This window comes from Pristiophorus japonicus, chromosome 2 (assembly GCF_044704955.1).
Source record: "Pristiophorus japonicus isolate sPriJap1 chromosome 2, sPriJap1.hap1, whole genome shotgun sequence".
Lineage (NCBI taxonomy): Eukaryota > Metazoa > Chordata > Chondrichthyes > Pristiophoridae > Pristiophorus > Pristiophorus japonicus.
Window position 1 is genome coordinate 83,651,365 of NC_091978.1, and position 23,845 is coordinate 83,675,209.

A 23,845-nucleotide genomic window follows, 5' to 3' on the forward strand; every position below is an offset into this window, starting at 1 on the left:
CAGGGTAGTTTATTTTTTCCAATTTGCATTGGTCTGCTTACATGCCTGATTCTAGAATTCCCAAGGCCATCTTCAATGGCGGGCTGCAGTCCGGATATTGCAACAGCGATGGGCAGATGAAACACTCTCAAGATACACTAAAGGCCACCTTGAAATCTTACAGTATTAACCCCAGCACCTGGGAAGACAGAGCCATGGAGAGACCACGAAGGCAACATGTCTGCCGCGTTGGATTGAATGATTTTGAGGCCTCAAGGTTGCGAGATCTGGCACACGGGGCAACTCAACTATCCACTTAATTTGGCTTTCAGTGTGACATGTGAGGCCATAATTTTTCGTCTTGGATAAAGCTCTTCTCCCATCTAGGAGCACACATAACAACTGAGATTCACCCATCAATTCGACAGGAGACTCCACCACTGCAGCTACTGGCCTCAGACAGTATCTGTGGAGCTCAATGGGCAGCCAGCAGCCCGGAGTTATGCTGACAATTGTGTATCAACGCAGGTCACATGGAGGTCAGGTTCAATCCTTGGATGCATAAACAGCTCTGCTGCCTGGCAGCTGTTTTTTTTAATGTCATAAGAGAGTCAAAGGGAGTGACCACTTTCTTAAAATATTAAAGATATTGGGATTTAAATTACTCCCAATGCACCTACAGAGCATTAAATAGGAATTAAAAATTTTACCTTTTTTGCACATTAGCTTTATTCAGCATACTTTCTGGAATATTGTGTATATTAGGACACTAAAGTACAACTGATGTCAATTAAACAGCATCTATCAGAATGCTCTTTAGCTAACTAAACAGCCACTTAACCAGTATAAATAATGCACGATGAGCCAGTTTATCAATAAAGTACACAATTTCTGTACGAAATGGAGGGAGAGCACATGCGGCAGAAACCAAGATTTAAAAATCAAGATGTGCCAATTGTAATACATAGTCTATTGAAAGGCACAGTGAAATGTTTTGTATGTAGTGAAGGAGAAAGTCACCCCTAGAGGGTGAAGCAAGGGTGGGAGGCCATCACGCAGAAGATCATCATGGGGTCCTGTACCTGGAGACACTGAGTGCATATCTGGAAGAAGGTCTCAACTTCAAGAAAAGTACGAAGGTGAGAAATAAGACGGAGGTTGAATAAACATAGCTTGCTATACACCAAAGATGCCAATTATCTCAGTAGCCACTGATGGCAATCAAAGTAAGTTACAGATGTCAAACAAGCTTACATGAATATACTGAACCTGAATTGACCCAGTAACTTGCTGCAAGTAGAACACACAGGGAACTAATGAGCATAGTACAAGTACAGCAGACTCAGAAGAATAGAACCTAAAGTGATGCTAGATTATGACTAAAGATTAGAATTATTCACACACATAGCTGACAATGCACTCAGTTATCTCTCAAGCATTCGCACAAACTTTCTCTCGGCAAGGTACTTTACATTCAGGTAAACTATGTATAAGGCTATAAATTGTGCCATTGCCTAGAATACACACAATATTCACTCATTCAACAAATATTTATCTTTTCCTTATGGAAAAACAGAAGGCATAAAGTGCAGATGGGTGAAGGGACTCAGTAGATCAAGCCCCTCACCTTCATGGGAAGATATAATTCCACATTTTTGATGACCAGCTAGAGGACAGGGATTCATTCCACTTTTATGCAATTGCATACCTTCTCTGTGAAGATCTGTCTTAACAGATGTAATGTAATGATTGTGCTGTGCTATAAGATGTATCATGCACTTTCTCTGCAGCCACAACATACCGAGCTTAACGTATTAATTTATTGTTTGCCTACATAACAACAGTGACTACACTTCAAAAATAATTCATTGACTGTGGTGCTTTGGGACATAAAAAGGTGCTATTTAAATGCAAGTTCTTTTTTTTTCTCTATTATGTGCTTTTTTTCTTCTTGTTACAGATATGCTGCAACCCCAGAAATAGCAAGTCAACCAGCATCATTACACCATTCAGCATATAGTCACTCGAAGCATACACCAGCCTCTGATTTTACAGATATAAAGGAAGAATTGCAGGGTGAACCATCTCACGCTAGTATGGAAAGGACAGGCAAAAGCTAAGGAAGAGTTGCCCATTGCTTATCACAGGCATAACATTCCCACAAGCTCCACGGAGTCACCTTTTCATTTCCAATCTCATGAGAACGTCTATAAACCAGATGATACTTTATGAGCAGGGGTTCACATGTTGCTTGCCTCCTCGCAGACCATGCTGCAAACTGGGTTCACTAAAGTCTACGGATTCTACTACCCAATTGGGCACTATCATGAAGCAAGGGTCATGTGCTCCGCAGACTGCCATTAAGCAACATATAGAATCGGTGAAATTGGCAGGGGAGATCTTAGGCATGTGGGCAGTGAACACAGCTGGAGCATCTGTCAAGAATGCTCCCATTGATGATGCTGTGGCATGGAGGTGCAAGATATGATACTAGCCCCCTTTGATGCACTAGATGAAATTCCAGTGAACCATGAGTGAGGAATTCAGAAACTTTCATGGCACTGCAACAGTTGGCATTGGGATTTGGCCACCAGCTAGCGGTATGCAGTCAAAAGCACAGTAGAGGTGGGTGGTTCTCAGGATAGACATGATCATCTCAGGAAGCCTTCACGCTCCTCTTTCTAATAATACATTGTGTAGCAGAGTAGACAAGCGTGATGCACTAGATTATGCATCTCAAGGAGCAGGTATAGCAGCACCGAGTGTTAAACGCGGGGTAAATTTATGTGAGGGATCTTTCACTCGTCTGTGTAATTTTGGCAGAAGATCTGAAGAAAGCCAAGCAAAAGCAGCATATCTGGTTCCTGTGGCTCTGCTGCCAATGTTATGGTGGATGGTAGGGAGAATCCCTGTGGAAAATGGCTCTAGTAGTTTACCATCACTGTTTTCAATTAATGCAAGATGCATTTACAGATTAAAGGCTGGTCTTAAGGGAAGAACTGGCAGACCCATTCTGCTTCCTGCAGTGGCTGCTGGGCCTCATCTCTGCCTCCACTTCCTCCTGCGCTTGTGGCCGCTCATTTTCTTTAAAAGTTTTTTTAATCATTTGATGGCTATGTTGTGTAACGTGCAAGCACACCACTATCATCCTGTAACTCTTTGGGGCATATTGTGGAGCAACCCTGCTCCCACTGAGTCCAAGCAACTGTTATTCGAGTGTGCCAAATGTTTGCTCTGTGATGTTCGTATCGCTCAAATGTGCTTTGTTGGGGAGATAGATGTTGTATAATGAGGTCATGAGCCGCATCATGAATGGGCAAAATTAACCTCCAAAGATCCAACTGTTCAACTTGTCTTCAGCCTGTGATGATTGAAGAATTATGACCACAATGCACTCCTTGAAAATCGTATATTCGCTTCCATACTTATTTGGCAGTGGTTGCAGATTATTTCGATGTTTGTCGAGGTTTTGTATTGAGGAGTGACCCAGGTGCTTGAATGGACACAGGGATGCTGTTGATAGTGCCCTGTACCCTGGGAATTCCAAATCTTTGGAAAAAACCCTGTCAGCCTCTCTTGTTGCTGCAGCATGGCAGCAATGATTTTTATGTATTCACCAACATATCCAACCAGGGCATCTGTAATCTGTATAATGCAGCAATGAAATGCATACTGACTGATCCTTGCCAAATCTCCTGCTGCTGCCACGAAGGTGCGAGTGGCATTGCCACTTTTACCGCTACCTGGCAGTGCGATGCTAATGTCACAGGTCTGGTTTCAGGAGATGGTTCCCCTGGTAATGTGTCAAACATTGCTATTAATTGAGATTGAGGGAGTTCTGCCCAGGATTGCCATGGATCTGTAGCCTCAGACCTTCATGGCTCTCCTCCTTTGCTCTTTCTTCTTCTATAACATATTCAACGAATTAAGACTATTGGATGCACCCATGGTGCCACGAGGACTGAAATTCTTTACAATGCCTCTTGCTCTGCTCTGTGCTGGATCTTTGCCAACTCTCTCCACTGCCTTAATGGGACGCTTATAGTGGCCATCACAAACACACTGAACTGGAAGGCAACCATGTGGAAAGTAGCACGTTCATCATTAAATGTTTCTTAACAAGCCCGTCGCAAGCCAACAAATCATTAACATTTGATCTGTGCATTAATCTGATTCAGTCCCAGGAGGAATTGTTGGAATGTGCCATTAATGCTAATGTACCTGATTATTATACATTCGCATGCTTTGTGCATGTGGTAGTTCTAACGCACAGAGTAACTTCAGCCTCACTGAAAAGTTCATTTATAAACTGTACAAGAGGTCCAAAAACTTAACACTGGGCTGGAGTTATATTACACCCAATACAAACTCAAACCATTGTGCGATGCCCTCTAGGGGGGAAGGGGGGGATGGTCTCACACCACTTGGCTTTGTTACTCTCAAATCAGATCAAGACCTGACTCCCACGTCATACTGCCATTCTCAATGCACTTAGCTCATCGCAAAAGTGGTAGTTTATTTGCATCTTTATTGAGCGGTATAACATGACCATGAGTCTTGTGCAGATTTACTTTTTTTCTCATTATTTCAAGAATCATTTCCAAACAGGTTATCAATGACAAGCCTCATCTGTTTTATCTCCTCAATTACATTAAATGCTCATCCAGTTTATTTTTTATTATTATTCCTAGCAAACATAATTTGGAGGAAATTGACTAAATGATAAAGTGTATATAGGCCCTGAATTTCCTCTAGTTGTCCCGTTCACCCATCACCCCTGTGCTCGTTGACAAGCAACACCTTGATTTTATAATTCTCATCCTTGTTTTCAAATCCTTCCATGGCCTCGCTCCTCTCTATCTCTAACCTTCTCCAGCCCTGCAACCCACCGAGATCTCTGCGCTCCTCCAATTCTGGCTTCTTGTAAGCTTTTGGTCACCTGTTTGAATATCTCCTTATGTGGCTCAGTGTCAAATCTTGTTTGATAACGCTTCTGTGAGGCACCTTGGGACATTTTATTATGTTAAAGGTGCTATATAAATGCAAATTGTTGTTAAATTATTGTGCCTTGTATATGAGAATCCAATTATTTTTTTAAAAATGCACCACAATAATCATGAACTGGCTTTTATTTTTACCCAGCCCAATGGATTTTAACAGTAATATAAAATACTAATTGTTAATGTATAACAGTGATGTGGTTACTTCATATATCTTGCATAAAATGTTCGGACAAGATAACAAGCGCATTAGAACCAGAAACTCTTAAGTACTGATTTTATTTTATTTTGAAATACTTTTTGGCAACTTTATTTTAATTGCCAGTAATTTTAAAGCTTTATTTTTCTGCTGAAGCTGTCCTTCTTTGGGATAGGTGGTGGTGGCAGGGGAGGAGACTGTGGGGGGAGGGGGCATCAGAGCTATTAGTGCAGAATAACATGGGTTATGAGTTTCCCTAAGAAAGTTAGCAGTGCCATTTCATAATTAGCAAATAAGAGATGATTGTTCAACCCAAATTTCCACTGGGAAATGAAGTTGGGCAGGTGGAAGGGGTATCAGTGGGAGATAACTTGGGTGCCAGTGACCATAATTCAGTCAGATTCAAGGTAGTTATGGATAAGGACAAGGATAGGCCAGGAATAAAAGTCCCAAATTGTGGAAAAGCTAACTTTGCTAAGTTGAGAAGTGATTTGGTCACAGTGGACTGGAGGACTGCTAATGTGGTACCGTTGTTTAACAAGGGAGAAAGGGATAGGCCGAGTAATTACAAGCCTGTCAGCCTAACCTCAGTGGTGAGAAAATTATTGGAAAAAATCCTGAAAGACAGGATAAATCTACATTTAGAAAGGCAAGGATTAATCAGGGACAATCAGCACAGATTTGTTAAGGGGAAGATCGTGTTTGACTAACCTGATGGAATTTTTCAAGGAGGTAACCAGGAGGATCGATGAGGGTAGTGCATACGATGTAGTGTATATGGACTTTAGCAAAGCTTTTGATAAGGTCCTACATGACAAACTGGTCACAAATGTAAAAGCCCATGGGATCCAGGGCAAAGTGGCAAGTTGGATCCAAAATTGGCTTAGAGGTAGGAAGCAAAGGGTAATGGTTGATGGATGTTTTTGTGACTGGAAGAATGTTTCCAGTGGGGTTCCGCAGGGCTCAGTACTGGGTCCCTTGCTTTTTGTGATATACATCAATGATCTAGATTTGAATATAGAGGGTATGATTAAACAGTTTGCAGATGATGGCTGTGTGGTTAATAATGAAGAGGAAAATCATGGGCTGCAGGAGGATATCCATCTATTGGTAAGATGGGCAGAACAGTGGCAAATGGAATTTAATTCAGAGAAGTGTGAGGTAATGCACTTGGGGAGGGCTAATAAGGAAAAGGTATGCACATTAAACGGTAGGCCACTTAGAAATGTAGATGAACAAAGGGACCTTGGAGTACTTGTCCACAGATCCCTGAAAGTAGCAGGCCAGTTGGTTAAGGAGGCATACGGAATGCTGGCCTTTATTGGCCGAAGCATAGAATACAAGAGCAGGGAGGTTATGCTTAAATTATATAATACACTGGTTAGGCCACAGCTGGAATACTGCGTGCAGTTCTGGTCACCGTATTATAGGAAGGATGTGATTGCACTAGAACGGGTGCAGAGGTGATTTACAACGATGCTGCCTGGAATGGAGAATCTTAGCTATGAGGACAGATTGGATAGGCTGGGTTTGTTCTCCTTGGACCAGAGGAGGCTGAGAGGAGATCCAATTGAGGTGTATAAAATTTTGAGGGGCCTGGATATAGTGAATAGCAAGAGCATATTTCCCTTGGTGGAAGGGTCAATTACGAGGGGGCATAGTTTTAAGGTGATTGGTGGAAGGTTTAGAGGGGATTTGAGGGGAAGCTTCTTCACGCAGAGGGATGTGGGGGTCTGGAACTCACTGCCTGGAAAGGTGGTAGAGGCAGAAACCCTCATCACATTTAAAAGGTGCTTGGATGGGCACTTGAAGTGCCATAACCTACAGATCCAGAGCTGGTAAGTGGGATTAGACCTCTTGTTGACTGGTGCAGACACGATGGTAAATACATCATGAAATCAATTCGGCCAGAGTGATCTCCTGGACTAGTTTCGATCACCTGGATGGGTTGGAGAGAAATTTTCCCAGATTTTTTTCCCCAATTGGCCTGGGTTTTTAGCCTCTCCCAGGAGATCGCATGGCTCCGGCTGGGGTGGTGTAAAATGTTGCGGTACATGGAGTATTGCAGTTGTGTGGGACGGTTTGATTGGGCTGGATGCTCTTTACCTGTCCGCCATTGTTTATTGTTCATAGGTTTATATGTAAGCTTCAGGGCTGCTGAACGAGGGCCGTGTGGCTCTTTGTTGGTCGGCGCGGACACGATGGGCCGAAATGACCTCCTTTTGCGCTGTAAATTTCTGTTTCTATGTTCCCAAAGTTCAGTCCTAAATTTTGATAAATATGAGACGGGTTCATGTATATTCTAACGTGGTGTCAAGCACAGAAAGAAAAATCTTATTCCCTCAGAGACCTACAGAGCTATGGCTTCACTCTGTCACTCAGATTATGTAATAAAATGTTATAGATCAGTTATCATGTAGATTGAAATGCTAATGGAAGATAAAAAAATCTTTGATTTATGTCTAAAGTCTGAACCTGCAGCAGTATCTCACCCAATGCCAGATCATAACAGAAAATCAGGAGGCGTGCTGCCCATAATTCTCCATCCATTAAAATCCATAGGATAAGTTATATAATGACATTGATATGCACTGTGGCAGTCAAGATACCTCGCCATTAGCCAAGACTTGGAAAACTCACCATATAATGGACCCAAATTTTCCCAGGAGTTGCTCCGTTTTTTTTGGTGCAACTTGATTTTTCTGCAGTATCTTAAAAATCCCCATTCTGCACATTTAATTTGCGCCAGTGTAAATGGGTTAGTTAGGATTTTTTTTTGTTTCGTTTTTTTTCCAAAAGGGGGCGTTACCAGCCACCTACACCTGTTTTGGCCATTTAAGCCAGCTTGGACAGCTAATAGTTGCTCCAACCAACTTAGGCCAGCATATATGGCCACTTGTGGCCACACAGCAAACCCTTGCGGAGAGTTAAGAAATCAGCGCAGGTAGCCAGAGATTGGGGAGTGGGATGGGGGGGAGGTGGAGGGAAACACAGAGGACCTTGCAAAGCACTAAACATCTTCACAATAACATTCAAGAAGCATAAAAACCAACAATAATAAATAAAAAATAAAGAAAGAATAAAACTAAAGTCCTACCTTCATATCAAATATCAAAACTCTCCTCCTCCTTCCCCCCCCCCACCCCCCATCAAAACAAAGCACGACCATCAATAAATAAAAAATAAAACTTAAGACCTACCTTGCCGGGGAAGTTAGCGGACCGGGCCGGCTGGTGCGGGAGGCCACTCAGCCAGGGATAGGGGCGGGAGAACGCACTGACTCGAGAATGCACCGGCAAGCCCTTCGGCTAGGGGTGGGAGAGCGCACTGACTCTCTCTCCGAGGGACTTCTCCGAGGACTGGACTGCTCTGAGGACTGAACTTTTCCGAGGGACTTCTCCGAGGACTGGACTGGACTTCTCCGAGGGACTTCTCCGAGGACTACTCCGAAGACTTCTCTGAGGGAACTCCGGCTGGGGGCAGGAGCTGCTGCGCATGTGCAAAACCTCCAGTGCGCATGCAATGAGCTGCCGGCAGTTTTTCGCACACGGCCCTAGCTCCGCCCCCTAATGCATAGACCACACCGCACCAAGCCATGGGAGAGGCCACAGAACGGGGAGAATACAGAGCTACATTTTGGGAGCAGAAAGTCAGCGCACCTCAGGTATGTGCGCCGAAAAAACCAGAGGACCAAATTTGGGCCCTATGAGTTGGTTTGTGTGTGTCAGCACTCTGCTAGGGAATGCCCCTCCCATTGCATTGTATCCTTATTAGTGGTGACCTCAAGTCAGATGTCGTTCTGCACTATTACATTTTTTATCATAATGTTTACATTAGCACTTACTTTCTAAGCACAGGATATACATTATAACTCATATCCATGTTAAAAAAGTTTGTTTTCTTAAAAATACTGGCCAATAGGAATGTAAGGAATGATCCCATGAAGGGCATCAAGCCATTTGAGGCTTTAATAAAAGAAGTGAGGAGGGGTTTGTGAAAGAAAATTCTGACAGGCGCCGTTTTGTTTCATAATTTTATTATGTTATTTCTGTTTTGCCAGTCTGAATAACTATTTAGATCATAACTGTATAACTTATTCAATGGATTAAGCATGCATGGTTTGGAGGTTTTGATTTTGAACATTTGCAAACTGTTGTAGCATTCCTGCTACAGACCAAAAGTAAAGAAAGAGTATCTTGATAGTTGCACCATTAACATTGTCAGCTATTTATGCATTATTCGGAGTTCTCTGCCAGGGACATCTGGGAGGTAAAGAGAGCAGGCTCATTGGTAAAACATAAGCTTTCCAACTGGAAAGTCTGACTATACATTGTAAAGAGAGCAAAGATAATTCTAGGCGTTTGCTCTAGGCCACTAGGTCAAAACAAAAAGGACAGTTTGCTAAGAGATTAAAAGACCATACCAATGAGGTGTTTTAACTGCCCTAATATAAACTTGGAATGCCCAAATAAGCTAGTAAATATAACACAAAACTGCGATCTGAACCACTATTAGCGATTCCATGAGAACTAACCCACATATCAACCCATATATCAAGTGACCCAGTTGGCACAATGGGAATGGATGTAGTAACATCCATTGCTGACAGTTACCATGATTAAATTTTACATGATCTCAGTCTAAGATAAATCAGTAAACAGGTGTGCAACTTTAAGAGGGCCAACTTCAAGGCAATGATGGAAGAACTTAAATAGAGCAGCAGGAGTAGAAAACTTTAGATGAAGGTAAGTGCTTTAAGGACATACAAGATTGATTCCTGGGATGACAGGGCTGTCCTATGAGGAGAGATTTAGTAGAATGGGCCTATATTCTCTGGAGTTTAGAAGAATGAGAGCTGTTCTCATTGAAACGTATAAAATTCTTAGAGGGCTTGGCAGGATAGATGCTGAGAGGCAGGGGAGTTATCCCAGGTGTCCTGGCCAGTATTTATCACTCAATCAACATAACAGAAACAGTTTATCTGGTCATTATCACATTGCTGTTTGTGGGAGCTTGCTGTGCGCAAATTGGCTGCTGCGTTTCCCACGTTACAACAGTGACTACACTCCAAAAATACTTAATTGGCTGTAAAGCGCTTTGACTCGAGAGTCCAGATTTAGGGGTTATAGTCTCGGGATAAGTAGTTGGTCATTTAGCACTGAGATGAGGAGAAATGTTTTTATTCAGAGATTTGTGAATCTTTGAAAATCTCTACCCCAGAGGTTTGTTGATACTCAGTCATTGAGTATATTCAAGACTGGGATCGATGAATTTCTGGGCACTAAGGGAATCCAGGGATATGGGGATAGGGTGGGAAAGTGGGGTTGAGGCCAAGACCAGATCAGCCATGATCTTATTGAATGGCGGGGCAGCCTCTAGGGGCAGTATGGCCTACTCCTGCTCCTATTTCTTATGCTCTTAAAAAAATTGAAATCCCTTAAGGATAAAAAAAGAGGTTAACACTGAAAATGTATTAAAATTTTGAATATATTAAATGATTACTTTCTGGAAACATTCAGTAGAGGAAATACAGTAAAACAAAAATAAGCTGTACAATTAAACATATAACTGTTTAATGTAGTGAAATGCAACAACCAATTTGCATACAGCAAGGTCCCACAAATAGCAATGAGATAAATGACCAGATAATTTGTTTTAGTGATGTTGTTTGAATCTAAAGAGACAAGTGGACCCAACATTGACTTAGAAAGAATATGTAAGTAGGTGTAATAATGGCCAGTGATATTTGATAGAAACAGACATTGCATATAAGAAGAAAAGTCAGAGGGATAAGATAGGAGGAAAGACTGGAGAAACTTTAATTTTTCAGCTTGAAAAGGAGGCAACAAAGCCAGGATCTCATAAAGGCATACCAGTCAGTAAATAGTATAGAAAAGATACATTTTGAAAACAACTTCAAATTAAACCATAACAGTAGTACAAGAGGCATTTCCTGGAATTATTTAAGAAACATTTGGGGGACTTTAAGCTAAGATGGGAGCAAATGTAATTCTTGTGAAGTCCAGTAAGATAAACAATGCCAGTTCTCAACCTGGGTCCAGATTTCCCTTCTCACACCCATATCACAAAAGATGGACATCATTTCTGCTTAATGTTTCATCTACCAGTCTGAGTGTAACTAGAATTGACAGGTTACTATTTACAGTTCTGTATTTCTTTCAGTTTCCTCTTGACGTTATTTAACAGTAATGTGTGCCATCAACCATGCTATTCCTAACTAATTTGACTGCTGAATGTTCCTTAATGTCATAATAAACATTTTGTTTGCTATAAATTCTTTATATATTTCCCTACATTAAAACAGTGACTACACTTCAAAAGTATTTCATTGATTGTGAAGTGCTTTTGGGTGTCTGAGGATATGAAATGTGCTATATAAATACAACCCATCAGTAGAAGTTCTTTCTTGTGTATATATACATGAGGGGAAATTTTATGAAAACAACAGAAAATTCCTTATATGAGGTTATAGGTCAATGTAATATCTGGCAATACAACATATTCTCGATCAATAAGATTTGCAGTATAGCATATTCTGTTAGATAAATATATCTTACTACTCTGGATCAATATAATATGCTGTATTATATCTTACTACTCTAGAGCAACATAATACTCGATCAATCTTATACCGTATTTTGTAGTACATGTACAGCTGTAATCAATATAATATCATACAGTATGACATTTTCTAGAACAATATTACATCCTGCAGTATAATATGCTGTTCTAGATCAATATAATATGCTGCAACATAACATATTGTTGTAGATTGATGTAATATCATACAGTACAACATACTATTCTGGGTCAATGTAATATCTGGCAGTAGATCAACAGAATATTATGTAGTATAACCTACTGATTTAGATCAATATTCTGACGGGTTTAGACAGGTTAGATGCAGGAAGAATGTTCCCAATGTTGGGGAAGTCCAGAACCAGGGGTCACAGTCTAAGGATAAGGGGTAAGCCATTTAGGACCGAGATGAGGAGAAACGTCTTCACCCAGAGAGTGGTGAACCTGTGGAATTCTCTACCACAGAAAGTTGTTGAGGCCAATTCACTAAATATATTCAAAAAGGAATTCGATGTAGTCCTTATACTAGGGGGATCAAGGGGTATGGCGAGAAAGCAGGAATGGGGTACTGAAGTTGCATGTTCAGCCATGAACTCACTGAATGGTGGTGCAGGCTCGAAGGGCCGAATGGCCTACTCCTGCACCTATTTTCTATGTTTCTATGTTTCTATGTTTCTAATATAAATATCCTACAGTATGACACACTATTTTAGATCAATGCAATATCCTGTCGTGTAGCATTGTGATTGATGCCAGGGAGACATCCTGCAGTATAGCAATGTTGGGTCGGGCCGCATGATGCTCCTTTAAAGGCTCCGACCTGCTGATGGTCCTAGCAGATCAGGGCAAAGGAGTAGCGTGCAGCCCGACTCGGCATTTGGCGTGGTGGCCCCAACCTGCAAGGACCTTCAGCGGGTCGGGGTCTTCAAAGGAGCATATCTCTTCAAGGTACTGCGCGTGATGGAGAACGACATCTGTGAAGAGGGCGACTGGATTGGACGTCACCAAGATCCAGGTCGATGATTGGAGCGTGGGCAGGTACAGCGGGAGCAGCGAGGTTGGGCGCAGGAGTGACGAGAGACCGTGGAGCGACGTGATCGGGGCCCAGTAGAGGCTTGGGCCCAGGGGCAGCACAGGCTAACCCACACTGATATGTGTACGCACTAGGTCCATGCAGCAGAGCTGGTCTCCAGTCGTCTTGGTTAACCCTTGCCACTGGACCAAGACCCAGCTCTGTCAAGCCCATGTGGTTGCTGGTGTGCAACGACCACCACACGTTAAAAAATTCCATGCACAGGCATCTTCCACCCTTCAACATGTAGTTCAGGACTTGGAATATTAGGTCCTTCATAGACACACCTGTGAACTCATCCCTTTTTGGCGTGGAGGCAAGTCATCCTCGATACGAGGGACTGCCTATGATGATAAGTATAACATACTCTTCAAAATCAACAGGATATCCAGCATTATAACTTACCTGTGTGTGTCAATGTGATAAACATAATACAATAAAGCTTTAAAGACTGATCTATATCAGGGTTGGATTCTGTCAATCTAAAATAGTTTGTTATGCTACAGAATGACATACTGATCGAGGACAAAATGCCAAAATAGTATATTCTACCATATTATTCATTCGCTATAGATTAAAGATACCTGGACACTTTTAGTGACTCTCAGTTGTTCCTTGTTCCTATTTTAAATTTTAGTTTAGATACAGCTTAGAGCTCTGTGGGGAATAATAATCAAATATTATATTACGATTTAATGAATCATAAAAATTATTTAGTGGAAAATAATCAACAGTTTTGAAGTTATATGAGGAGAACAAGGGAAATGAGGGATGGAGTGGGGCCACTGAAGGTGGGAGCCTGTGAGAACATGACATACTGATGCTGCAGAGGCTGCAGAAGTGTTAAATTAGTTTCTAACCTCAGTTTTTACTATGGAGGAGACCAGTAACTTATTTGATCCGTAAAGGAACTTCAAGGCGTTGCATGGTTGCTGAACAGCTATGCAAATTTATGGTAAATAAATCTCAGGAGCCTGATGAGAGGTATCTGAGGATTCCTAAGGAACTAAGGGAGAAAATTTGCAGGAAATCTTGTCAATCAAATCTACTGGTTTTGTTTGAGGGTGTGACAAAGGATAAGGGTAAGGCAGTGCATGTTGTATATTTAGATTTCACTAAGGCCTTTGATACAATTTCTCTGGAAAATTTGATATTAACTATAAAAAAGGCAGAATTCAAGGGAAATATCTTATAATGGTTATGTAATTGGTTGATCTATAAAACCCAGAGAGTGGTGGTACAGGGAATGTCATCATGCTGGGGAAATGTTACCAATGGGGTTCCGCAGGGATTGGTTTTGGGACCTCTATTTTATAACATCTTCATAAATAATCTGGAGCTGGGGAGTCACAAGCACAGTGGCTAAATTTGCAGCTAATACAAAGCGAATGAAAGTGATAGACTGCAAAGCTGAGCAGGATAAGCTACAGTTGGATTTGAATATACCTGGGAATTGCACCGACAAAGGCAGATGAAATTCAATGTAGAGAAATGCAAAGTGCTTCACAGGAGGACAAAACATTCAGGAAGGGAATATTATTTAAATGGAAAGAAAATTATATGTTTGGAAATTAAAAAGATCTGGGGCTCCTGATTGACAGCAAATTGAAACTAACAATGCTCGTTGGCAGCGAGTAAAGCAAATCAAATGTTGATATGCATTAAAAGGCCAATATTGAGCCGCAATGGTGAGATAATCCTGCCACTTTACAAATCACTGATGCAACCGTACTTGGTATACAGTGTACAGTTTTGGTTGCCACAATACAAAAAGGATATTGCAGCTATTGAGAGGATACAGAAGTGGGTAAGCAGAATGATTGAGAGGATGGAGGGATTGGATTATGAGGAGCTATTGTGTAAATTGGGTATGTTTCCACTGGAGAAGGGAAAGTTGAGAGGTGATATGATTGTTGTTTTTCAGATTCTAAAGTCACTAGATAATGTAAATTAGTTAGATTTCTTTCAGAAACTAATATTTTGGGATGCAGTATATGAGAAATCTGAGACAGGAACTATTGAGAGTCTAGTAAGTTTGAGAGAAACTGGTGACTTTAAAACTAAGCGTTTCATTACTTAGGTGGCTTTGCTTGCCTCAAGGTTGAGTCTGTTGTAGACTAATTGATAGAGATTGATTGCCATGATCAGTCAACAACTCCATTATTGTTGCATCATGCGACTACCAGGATGGTTGAAGGTGAACTTGATGGACCATAATGCTCCTCCTGCCTCCACATTAATACTGCGGCCACCATCGGCCCATACTCACCCCCTTCCCAATTTCCTCGCCCCTCTCTCATGGACTTGCCTACGAGCTGGATCAGCATACGAACCAGCAGAAATTCAAAGAGCCCGGATCCTTTTGGCACCCTCAGCTCGCCGGATTTATTCCAGAGAAGCCCAAGTACAAATTTAGAGTGGTCCTCAGGCCTTCTGGTGTGCGAGGCCAGTACACCGATCATTTTGCGTCCTTTATTGGGTACGATCAAATTTAGGCCCCATTGTGTCAAAATAATGCCGAAAAACAATAAGGACTTACGGTCAATAAAAGCCAATGCAGAAACAAACGCATTACCAAACGCACCACAATGATGTGGCTAAATTGTGTTTTCCTTTAGGATTATTGCAGTGATTTTATAGAAGTAAAAAAATAAAGAAAAACTAGAATAAACCTTCCTTTTTTTTTTATAGTTGATGCAGCAGCAAGCAACAATAATGGCATCAGTTGCCCAGGGAGGTTACCTGAACCCGATGGCAGCGTTTGCAGCGGCACAGATGCAACAGATGGCAGCCTTGAACATGAATGGACTGGCAGCTACACCTATGACACCAACATCAGGTATGTGTGGCAGTGGTACCAACGGAGTACTTGATAAGAATTAGGCTCCTATCATCATGTTCAAAACACGTCAGTAGCTATAAATGGCCAAATCCTACTAACTGAAATGTTTAATAACTTTTGGAGACTTAAAATAAATGAATGCTGTAATAAAATCTATTTTTAATGGGAATATTAACATTCATTGGGCCCGAAATTGATGGCCTTACCGCCCACTGCCGTCGACTGCTGCCCAGTTCCGCCCACTTGCTTCTTGAAGTTGCGCCCAGTGCCAATTTCCATTTGGTGTGGAGCGGGCGGGAGGGAAGAACCGCCGGGAACTGCCCACTGACGTCAGCAGACGGCCAAGTGGCGCAACTGACCTCCTGCCCGCCGAGATGCCATATTGATACAGGCGGGAGTCGGCGCCAGCAAGGGGAAGGCTGGAGGCTGTTCTATCCCCGACGGTGTGTATGAAGAGCTGAAAAAAAAGGTTAGTAAACATTTTTTAATTTTTTTCTTTACAGCAACTTACCTGGATGGCATCCCCTGAAGGTCTTTGGATGTTGTTTTTTTGATGATTTCTTTTTCAGGTCTTTGACTCCAGCCTTGGCGGCATTTGGGCGGCAAGCGCCTTTGCCACCGAGATTGGGAGCTCCCGCCGGTTGCCGCCCAGATTGATGGCATAAGTCCCTCTTTTTCCGCCTGCCGCCATTTCAAGGATCTTTTTGATGAAAACCCTGCCCGAAGTACCGATCTTTGGGCGGCACTTGAATAGGTGGGGGCCTTCACCAATTTCAGCCCCATTGTTTGCTATATTTCCTTTCACTCCCCCACAGCCTTTGGGTATCTTCTACACAGAGTCCAGTCAATTTAACAAACTCTGGATATGCCTTAATATAACTTCAATGCAAGGCATTAAAACTAAACAATAACTTTCTCTCAAGATCGCAGGCAGATAGGTTTGAGGAAGATCATATGGGCCAGTTTAGCTCATCTATCCAAACATACAATCCCCATCACAGCATTATTCAGAGCTATTTGCCTCCTTTACCTTACCACATACTTCATTCCACAAGGTCTCTTTTCTCTTGAAAAAAGAAGCCTGAGGGGTAAGCTAATAGAGGTCTTTAAAATTATGAAAGATTTTGATAGAGTGGATACAGAGAGAATGTTTCCACTTGTGGGGAAGAGCATAACTAGAGGCCACCAATATGAGATAGTCACTAAGAAATCCAATAGGAAATTCAGAAGAAACTTTTTTATCCAAAAGGTGGTGAGAATGTGGAACTTGCTACCACAGGGAGTGCTTGAAGCGAATAGTATATTTGCATTTAAGGGCAGGCTAGACAAGATTATGAGGGAGAAGGGAATAGAGGGTTATATTAATAGAGTTAGATGAGGAAAGATGGGAAGAAGCTCAAATGGAGCATAAATGTCGTCATGGACTGGTTGGACTGAATGGCCTGAGAGTGGCGCTCAAGCAGAGACTAGTGACATATAAGCACCACATGACCCTTTCTTCTTGAGCAAAGCTGCAGGTTCATACTAGACCATTGCAACAGAAGTCCTGCTTCTTACTACCAGTACATTATCAATGTATAGCTCTTTCATAAGAACATAAGAACATAAGAATGAGGAACAGGAGTAGGCCATCTAGCGCCTCGAGCCTGCTCCGCCATTCAACAAGATCATGGCTGATCTGGCCGTGGACTCAGCTCCACTTACCCGCCCGCTCCCCATAACCCTTAATTCCCTTATTGGTTAAAAATCTATCTATCTGTGACTTGAATACATTCAATGAGCTAGCCTCAACTGCTTCCTTGGGCAGAGAATTCCACAGATTCACAACCCTCTGGGAGAAGAAATTCCTTCTCAACTCGGTTTTAAATTGGCTCCCCCGTATTTTGAGGCTGTGCCCCCTAGTTCTAGTCTCCCCGACCAGTGGAAACAACCTCTCTGCCTCTATCTTGTCTATCCCTTTCATGATTTTAAATGTTTCGATAAGATCACCCCTCATCCTTCTGAACTCCAACGAGTAAAGACCCAGTCTGCTCAATCTATCATCATAAGGTAACCCCCTCATCTCCGGAATCAGCCTAGTGAATCGTCTCTGTACCCCCTCCAAAGCTAGTATATCCTTCCTTAAGTAAGGTGACCAAAACTGCATGCAGTACTCCAGGTGCGGCCTCACTAATACCCTGTACAGTTGCAGCAGGACCTCCCTGCATTTGTACTCCATCCCTCTCGCAATGAAGGCCAACATTCCATTCGCCTTCCTGATTACCTGCTGGACCTGCAAACTAACTTTTTGGGATTCATGCACAAGGATCCCCAGGTCCTTCTGCACCTCAGCATGTTGTAATTTCTCTTCATTCAAATAATATTCCCTTTTACTGTTTTTTTTTCCCCCAAGGTGGATGACCTCACACTTTCCGACATTGTATTCCATCTGCCAAACCTTAGCCCATTCGCTTAACCTATCCAAATCTCTTTGCAGCCTCTCTGTGTCCTCTACACAACCCGCTTTCCCACTAATCTTTGTGTCATCTGCAAATTTTGTTGCTCTACACTCTGTCCCCTCTTCCAGGTCATCTATGTATATTGTAAACAGTTGTGGTCCCAGCACCGATCCCTGTGGCACACCACGAACCACCGATTTCCAACCCGAAAAGGACCCATTTATCCCGACTCTCTGCTTTCTATTCGCCAGCCAATTCTCTATCCATGCTAATACATTTCCACTGACCCCGCGTACCTTTATCTTCTGCAGTAACCTTGTGTGGGACCTTATCGAATGCCTTTTGGAAATCTAAATACACCACATCCATCGGTACACCTCTATCCACCAAGCTCGTTATATCCTCAAAGAATTACAGTAAATTAGTTAAACATGATTTCCCCTTCATGAATCCACTCCACCATCCCACCGCCCCCCCTCTCTCTTTCCCCCCACATCTCTCTCTCTCACTCCCCTCATCTCATCTCTCTCTCTCTCTCCTCCCCCCATCTCTCCCTCTCCTCCCCCCATCTCACCCTCTCTTTGCCCCCGCCCCCATTTCTCTCTCTCTCCCTCCCCCCGCCCCCATTTCTCTCTCTCTCCCTCCCCCCGCCCCCATTTCTCTCTCTCTCTCCCCCCCATCTCTCTCTCTCTCCCTCCATCTCTCTCTCTCTCTCTCCCCCCATCTCTCCAGGTGACACTCTCCCTCACTGCCTCCTCCCCCCGTCCCTCCCCCAGTCCCTCACTCACTCACTCCCCCAGTCTCTCACTCACTCACTCCCCCAGTCCCTCACTCACCCTCCCCCAGTCCCTCACTCACTCACCCTCCCCCAGTCCCTCACTCACTCACCCTCCCCCAGTCCGTCACTCACTCACCCTCCCCCAGTCCCTCACTCACTCACCCTCCCCCGGTCACTCACTCACTCACTCCCCCAGTCACTCACTCACTCACCCTCACTCACTCCCTCCCCCAGTCCCTCACTCCCTCCCCAGTCCCTCACTCACTCACTCCCTCCCCAGTCCCTCACTCACTCACTCCCTCCCCAGTCCCTCACTCACTCCCCCAGTCCCTCACTCACTCCCCCTCCCCAGTCCCTCACTCACTCACCCTCCCTCACTCACTCACTCCCCCAGTCCCTCACTCACTCCCCCAGTCCCTCACTCACTCACTCCCCCAGTCCCTCACTCACTCACTCCCCCAGTGACACCTATCTCTTCACATACCTCCTCCTCTCTTTCCCACCTTCCCCACCTTGATGACTAACTGACAGATCTTAATGTAAAGGCATGGCTCACTTTGTATTTATTACAGTAATCTTTACCTCACAACATCCTAAAGCATAAATGCAATTTCAAGCAGATTTATTTAATCTTAGTTGTTTGTGTATTACTTCCAATTATTCTATTTTTTTTAGAAACCCATGGGGGAAATGCTGCTGAATTTCACTATAAACACAAATTGCACAGCATGCAGAAATCAATAATCTGACATTATTTCATAAAATTATTGGGAAAAAACAACTAATGCTGGCACCTCTGATGAAAGTGGGTAAATGCACTGCCGGATATGCTACTGAGTCATATCAATCAAGAAGGTACAAGATTCAATCCTCCTGTCGGAACTGAGGTAGCTGACCTCAACTGGGACAGCATTTGGGGTTTTACAATTGGCCGTGGCAGCCTTGTAGTGGGAAGGAGACAAACCAGCTGGGATTCCCATCTCAGCGAACTCTGCTGAACGGGTGCGGACAGCAGGTGAGAACAGGATCCGGCTTCCCTGTGATGCACTCCATGGTAAAATAACCTGCCGACACTGTCTGGGCTCACGCATGAACAATGGTCACTTGGGCAAGGGCTACTGGCACCTGTAGAACTGCACCACAACAAAAGCCAAGGCGGAGGCCAAGCAATAAAATATCGGGAACAGAAAACAAAACCTGAATGCAAAGCATTCTTTCACAGATTCAAGAGAAATTGTGACTCTGCCTGAGGGAAAGATTGGATGCTAAAAAATTGGATACTTTTTGTTATTTGCAGTACATTGAATTTTTGCCAAATTTTTCTTTAACCATCTGCTAATTGAGCACTCTGTCAGTCAGATGGAAAGCACCTCATTTCAGAGACACAATCATTCTTGGCTTCATGCAGGATGTTATTAAAGTCCTTTTGACTACAGACGAGTTGGCATCAACTATGATTGCGTTAAGCACAGAGCACATTTTGTGATAATTAAGACTCACGCATGCTGTAAAAGTGCAGACAGAATGGAAGCGAAAATAAGTACTAGTTTGGAGGTATTTAAATAATGTAAGTGACAACTTGGAAGCATTCTTAGTCATTAGCCAGCTCCTCTTCAAGTAGGGCAATTATCTTTGTAGGTCAAATTTTTAAGAATATTTACTTTTCAGCTGCCAAGCTCCACCCTGAGTTTCTCTGCAAGATATTCTCCCTCCTTTACTTCCTTAACCTCTGCACTGTGCGACTTCTTGTCCTCAACAATTTTAATCTCTATCTTGGTTAACTTTGCCTTTTCTTTTCTGAATTCATTGCCCTCCTTTACTCCCTAAGCCTCTCCCTTCATATAAACTTCCTTACCCATGTTCAGAATCACGCCCTTGATCTTGCAATCTCCTGTGGGCTCTCTACTTCCACTTGCCTACATTACAACTGCGGCTACATTTTGAAAGAAATTAATTGGTTGTGAAGTGCTTTGTGAAGTCCTCAGAAGGTGCAAGGTGCTATATAAATGCAAATTCTTTGTTTCTACAGGCTTGATTACTCACAATGCCATCCCTGAAAACGTCCCTAGACTTCTCACTGTCCATATCCCCTTACGCTCTTCCAATCACACTTCCTTCTGTACCTGCCCCTGGCATATGGCTGGCATAGCCATCCAGCAGCAGATCTGGCTGGACCACATGAAGTGCTAAAGGGCCTCACTTCTCGAGGATCATCCTGGAGAGTAAAAATAACTCTCGGCTTCTTTTCTCCACTACCAACCATCTCCTTAAATCCTGTCCTCTGCCTCCTCCATCTTCACCACCAATAACAAGTGCAAAAACCTTATGACCTTCTGTGTCACTATTACTGAGACCATCTGTTCAGCCAACTCTGTCGCTTCCTGCCCTTTCCCATGTTCAGCAAGCCGAATGTTCTCTCCGGCTCCTCCCTGTCCTAGCACTAAACCTGTGGGATTCTCTCCCCCTCTCTAGCTTCCCTTCCATTTCCCCACATGCCCTCTCTCAGCTCATTTCATCGATGAGACGCACCGTGTCCCCATTCCCAATAAACTCATAACCACCCAATTTCCCTTCCTGGCCCCCATGTTACTTGCATTGTCAATGGTTCCCTCTCCTCAGGTACTGCCCTCCTCCCTTTCAAAACATCATCACCATCCTCCCACTCCCAACTATTCTTTCCTTGCAAACACCTCAAATGTGTTATTCCCTCCCAAATTCATGCACATCTTTCCAGCAACTCCCTGTTTGAATCTTTCCAGTCAGCTACAGCACCAAAATAGCCCTAAGTCACACATGGCATTTTCTATGACTGTGACCATGATGCATTATCTATCCTCAGACTGCTCGACCTCTCAGCAGTTTTTGACACTATTGACCGTCTGCTTCCAATGTCTCTCCTCCATTGTCCAGCTCGATGAGACGGCCCGCATTTGATTACACTCCTACCTATTGAATTGTACCCAAAGCATCTCCAGAAATGTCTTCTCTTCCTCTGCACTGATGATTAGACCTCTAATCATCCTTCCTTGACCTCCTCCTCTTCATTATCTACATGTTGCCCCTTTTCCACATCATCCGCAGAAATGGGGTCTATTCAACATGTATGCTGACCATACCCAGCTCGACATCTCCCCACACCTCCACTGCCTCTCTCTGTCAGTCTGCTTTTCCGACATCCAGTCTTGGATAAACTGTAATTTTTCCAACTAAAGGCTCTGCTACAAGCTCCATGCCCTAGTCACCAATTTCATCCCTCTCTGAGTCACTGCCTAAGGTTGTACCAGGCTGTTTTCAGCCTCCGTGTTTTATGCGCCCCGAGTTGAGCTTCTAACCCCATATCTTCTCTATCTCAAAGGTGCTTACTTTCACCTACATAATATCACCCACCTCAACCTATTTCCCGCTGAAACCCTCATCCATGCCTTTGTCATTATGAGTCAGATTAAACATTTAAAAGCTTTCATGCTTTTAAACATGCTGTGCCTAATGAATGACAGTTAAATGGCCTGAATTTTCATGCTTGAAGAAGGAATATGGCGTAAGTTTGTAGTTTTCTCAGGCCCCAATTGTTTATGCTAATTTCTGCTTTACACTAGTTTCTACGTTCCAGCATATGCTAATAAAATTCTCAGGAAATTTTAGTGTAAATTGTGACACAAGTTCAGCATTAATTTCTGCATAACTTGCCGGTTACCTCATTTGAGGAGATTCCTGGTCATTTACTTTTAGGATTGCAGAAATCACAGAACTTCTTGAGATACTTCCACTCTCAATAATTTGCTTTCAAGAACATGCATTGCTCTGTGGTGAATGAAAATCCCAATACAGGTTGAAATTCCCTTATCCAGCACCATCAGGACCTGGCCTGTGCCAAATGAGAGATTTTGCCGGATGAGGGTAGGTCATCAGCCTGGTGGTGGTGGGGGGGCGGGGTCTTGGGAGGGGAGGAGGTCGGCAGGCCCCAAGAAGTGTCGGCGGCATCAGCTAACTGTGCACAGAAAAGAGACTAAACCTGGAAGCTCTCTGGTCTACTACTTACTCCATGTTGTGCACTTACCAACCGATGCAGTGGGGAAAACCACGTTAGTTTTTTTAAATTGCATTTGTGGTGGTGTTTGGAGCAATTAACTTATGTTAGCTTGGCCTAGTGGTAACACTCTTATCTCAACAGCAGGATTTTAACTGGACGCGTTCTGCGCATGCACCACCCGGCAGCTGGACGAGGGGTGGTGCCGGATAAGGGAGTCCTGGATAAGAGAGGTTCAACCTGTAGTTCATTCCAGTGCATTGGTATCAGCAGCAATGATTGAGATAATGGGGAGACAAAGAGAGATTATGCAAATTCGGAAGTTCTGATTGTCTATTCAATGGTTTGGTTCCTAGCGCTAAGTTAGTAGTAGCTAAATATGATAATCCTTGAATATATGACTAAGGACGAGCAGGAGAGGGAAACAGCAAATTAGAGCTTTAAACTGTCTGAAAAAATTGGAATGTTCCTACAATTTTCAGAAAGAAACAATCCCCCACAACACTCCGCATTTCCAGTCAGCAGAAAAATAGCAAAAGACGGCAGATGCTGGAAACCTGAAAGTAAAACAGGAAATGCTTGAAATACTCAGCAAGTCAGTCAGTTTTGAAGCGTCTTCATCTAAAACGTTAATTATCTGTTCTCTCCACAGATGCTGATCGACCTGCTGATTGTTCCCAGCATTTTCTGTTTTTGGAAAAAAAAACACAGGCAGATTTTCCTCCGTGGCAGTAATTGCATTCGGACTGCAGCATGGTGGGCTTCGTGTCCCCCCTGAGGCTCCCAATGTTGACCCAGGTGGATTTTCCTGGGTCAGCTAAATCAAATACCTTTCAGGATTTCTGGCAGTGCCGGGGAGACCACGACCTTTTTTTGGAGGGACGGGAAGGAATGTCACTGCCAGAGGCCT

The 23,845-nt window shown here is 43.2% G+C and overlaps 1 protein-coding gene across 1 annotated transcript in view; it reads left to right on the forward strand.

The window, feature by feature from the left end:
- celf4 (CUGBP, Elav-like family member 4) overlaps positions 1 to 23,845 on the forward strand; it is a 1,192,896-nt gene that overhangs the window by 1,075,451 nt on the left and 93,600 nt on the right. Inside the window, exon 7 of the mRNA XM_070862469.1 lies at positions 15,542 to 15,689. Within this exon, the coding sequence (XP_070718570.1) occupies positions 15,542 to 15,689 (148 nt within the window). The remainder of the gene's footprint in view (positions 1 to 15,541; positions 15,690 to 23,845) is intronic.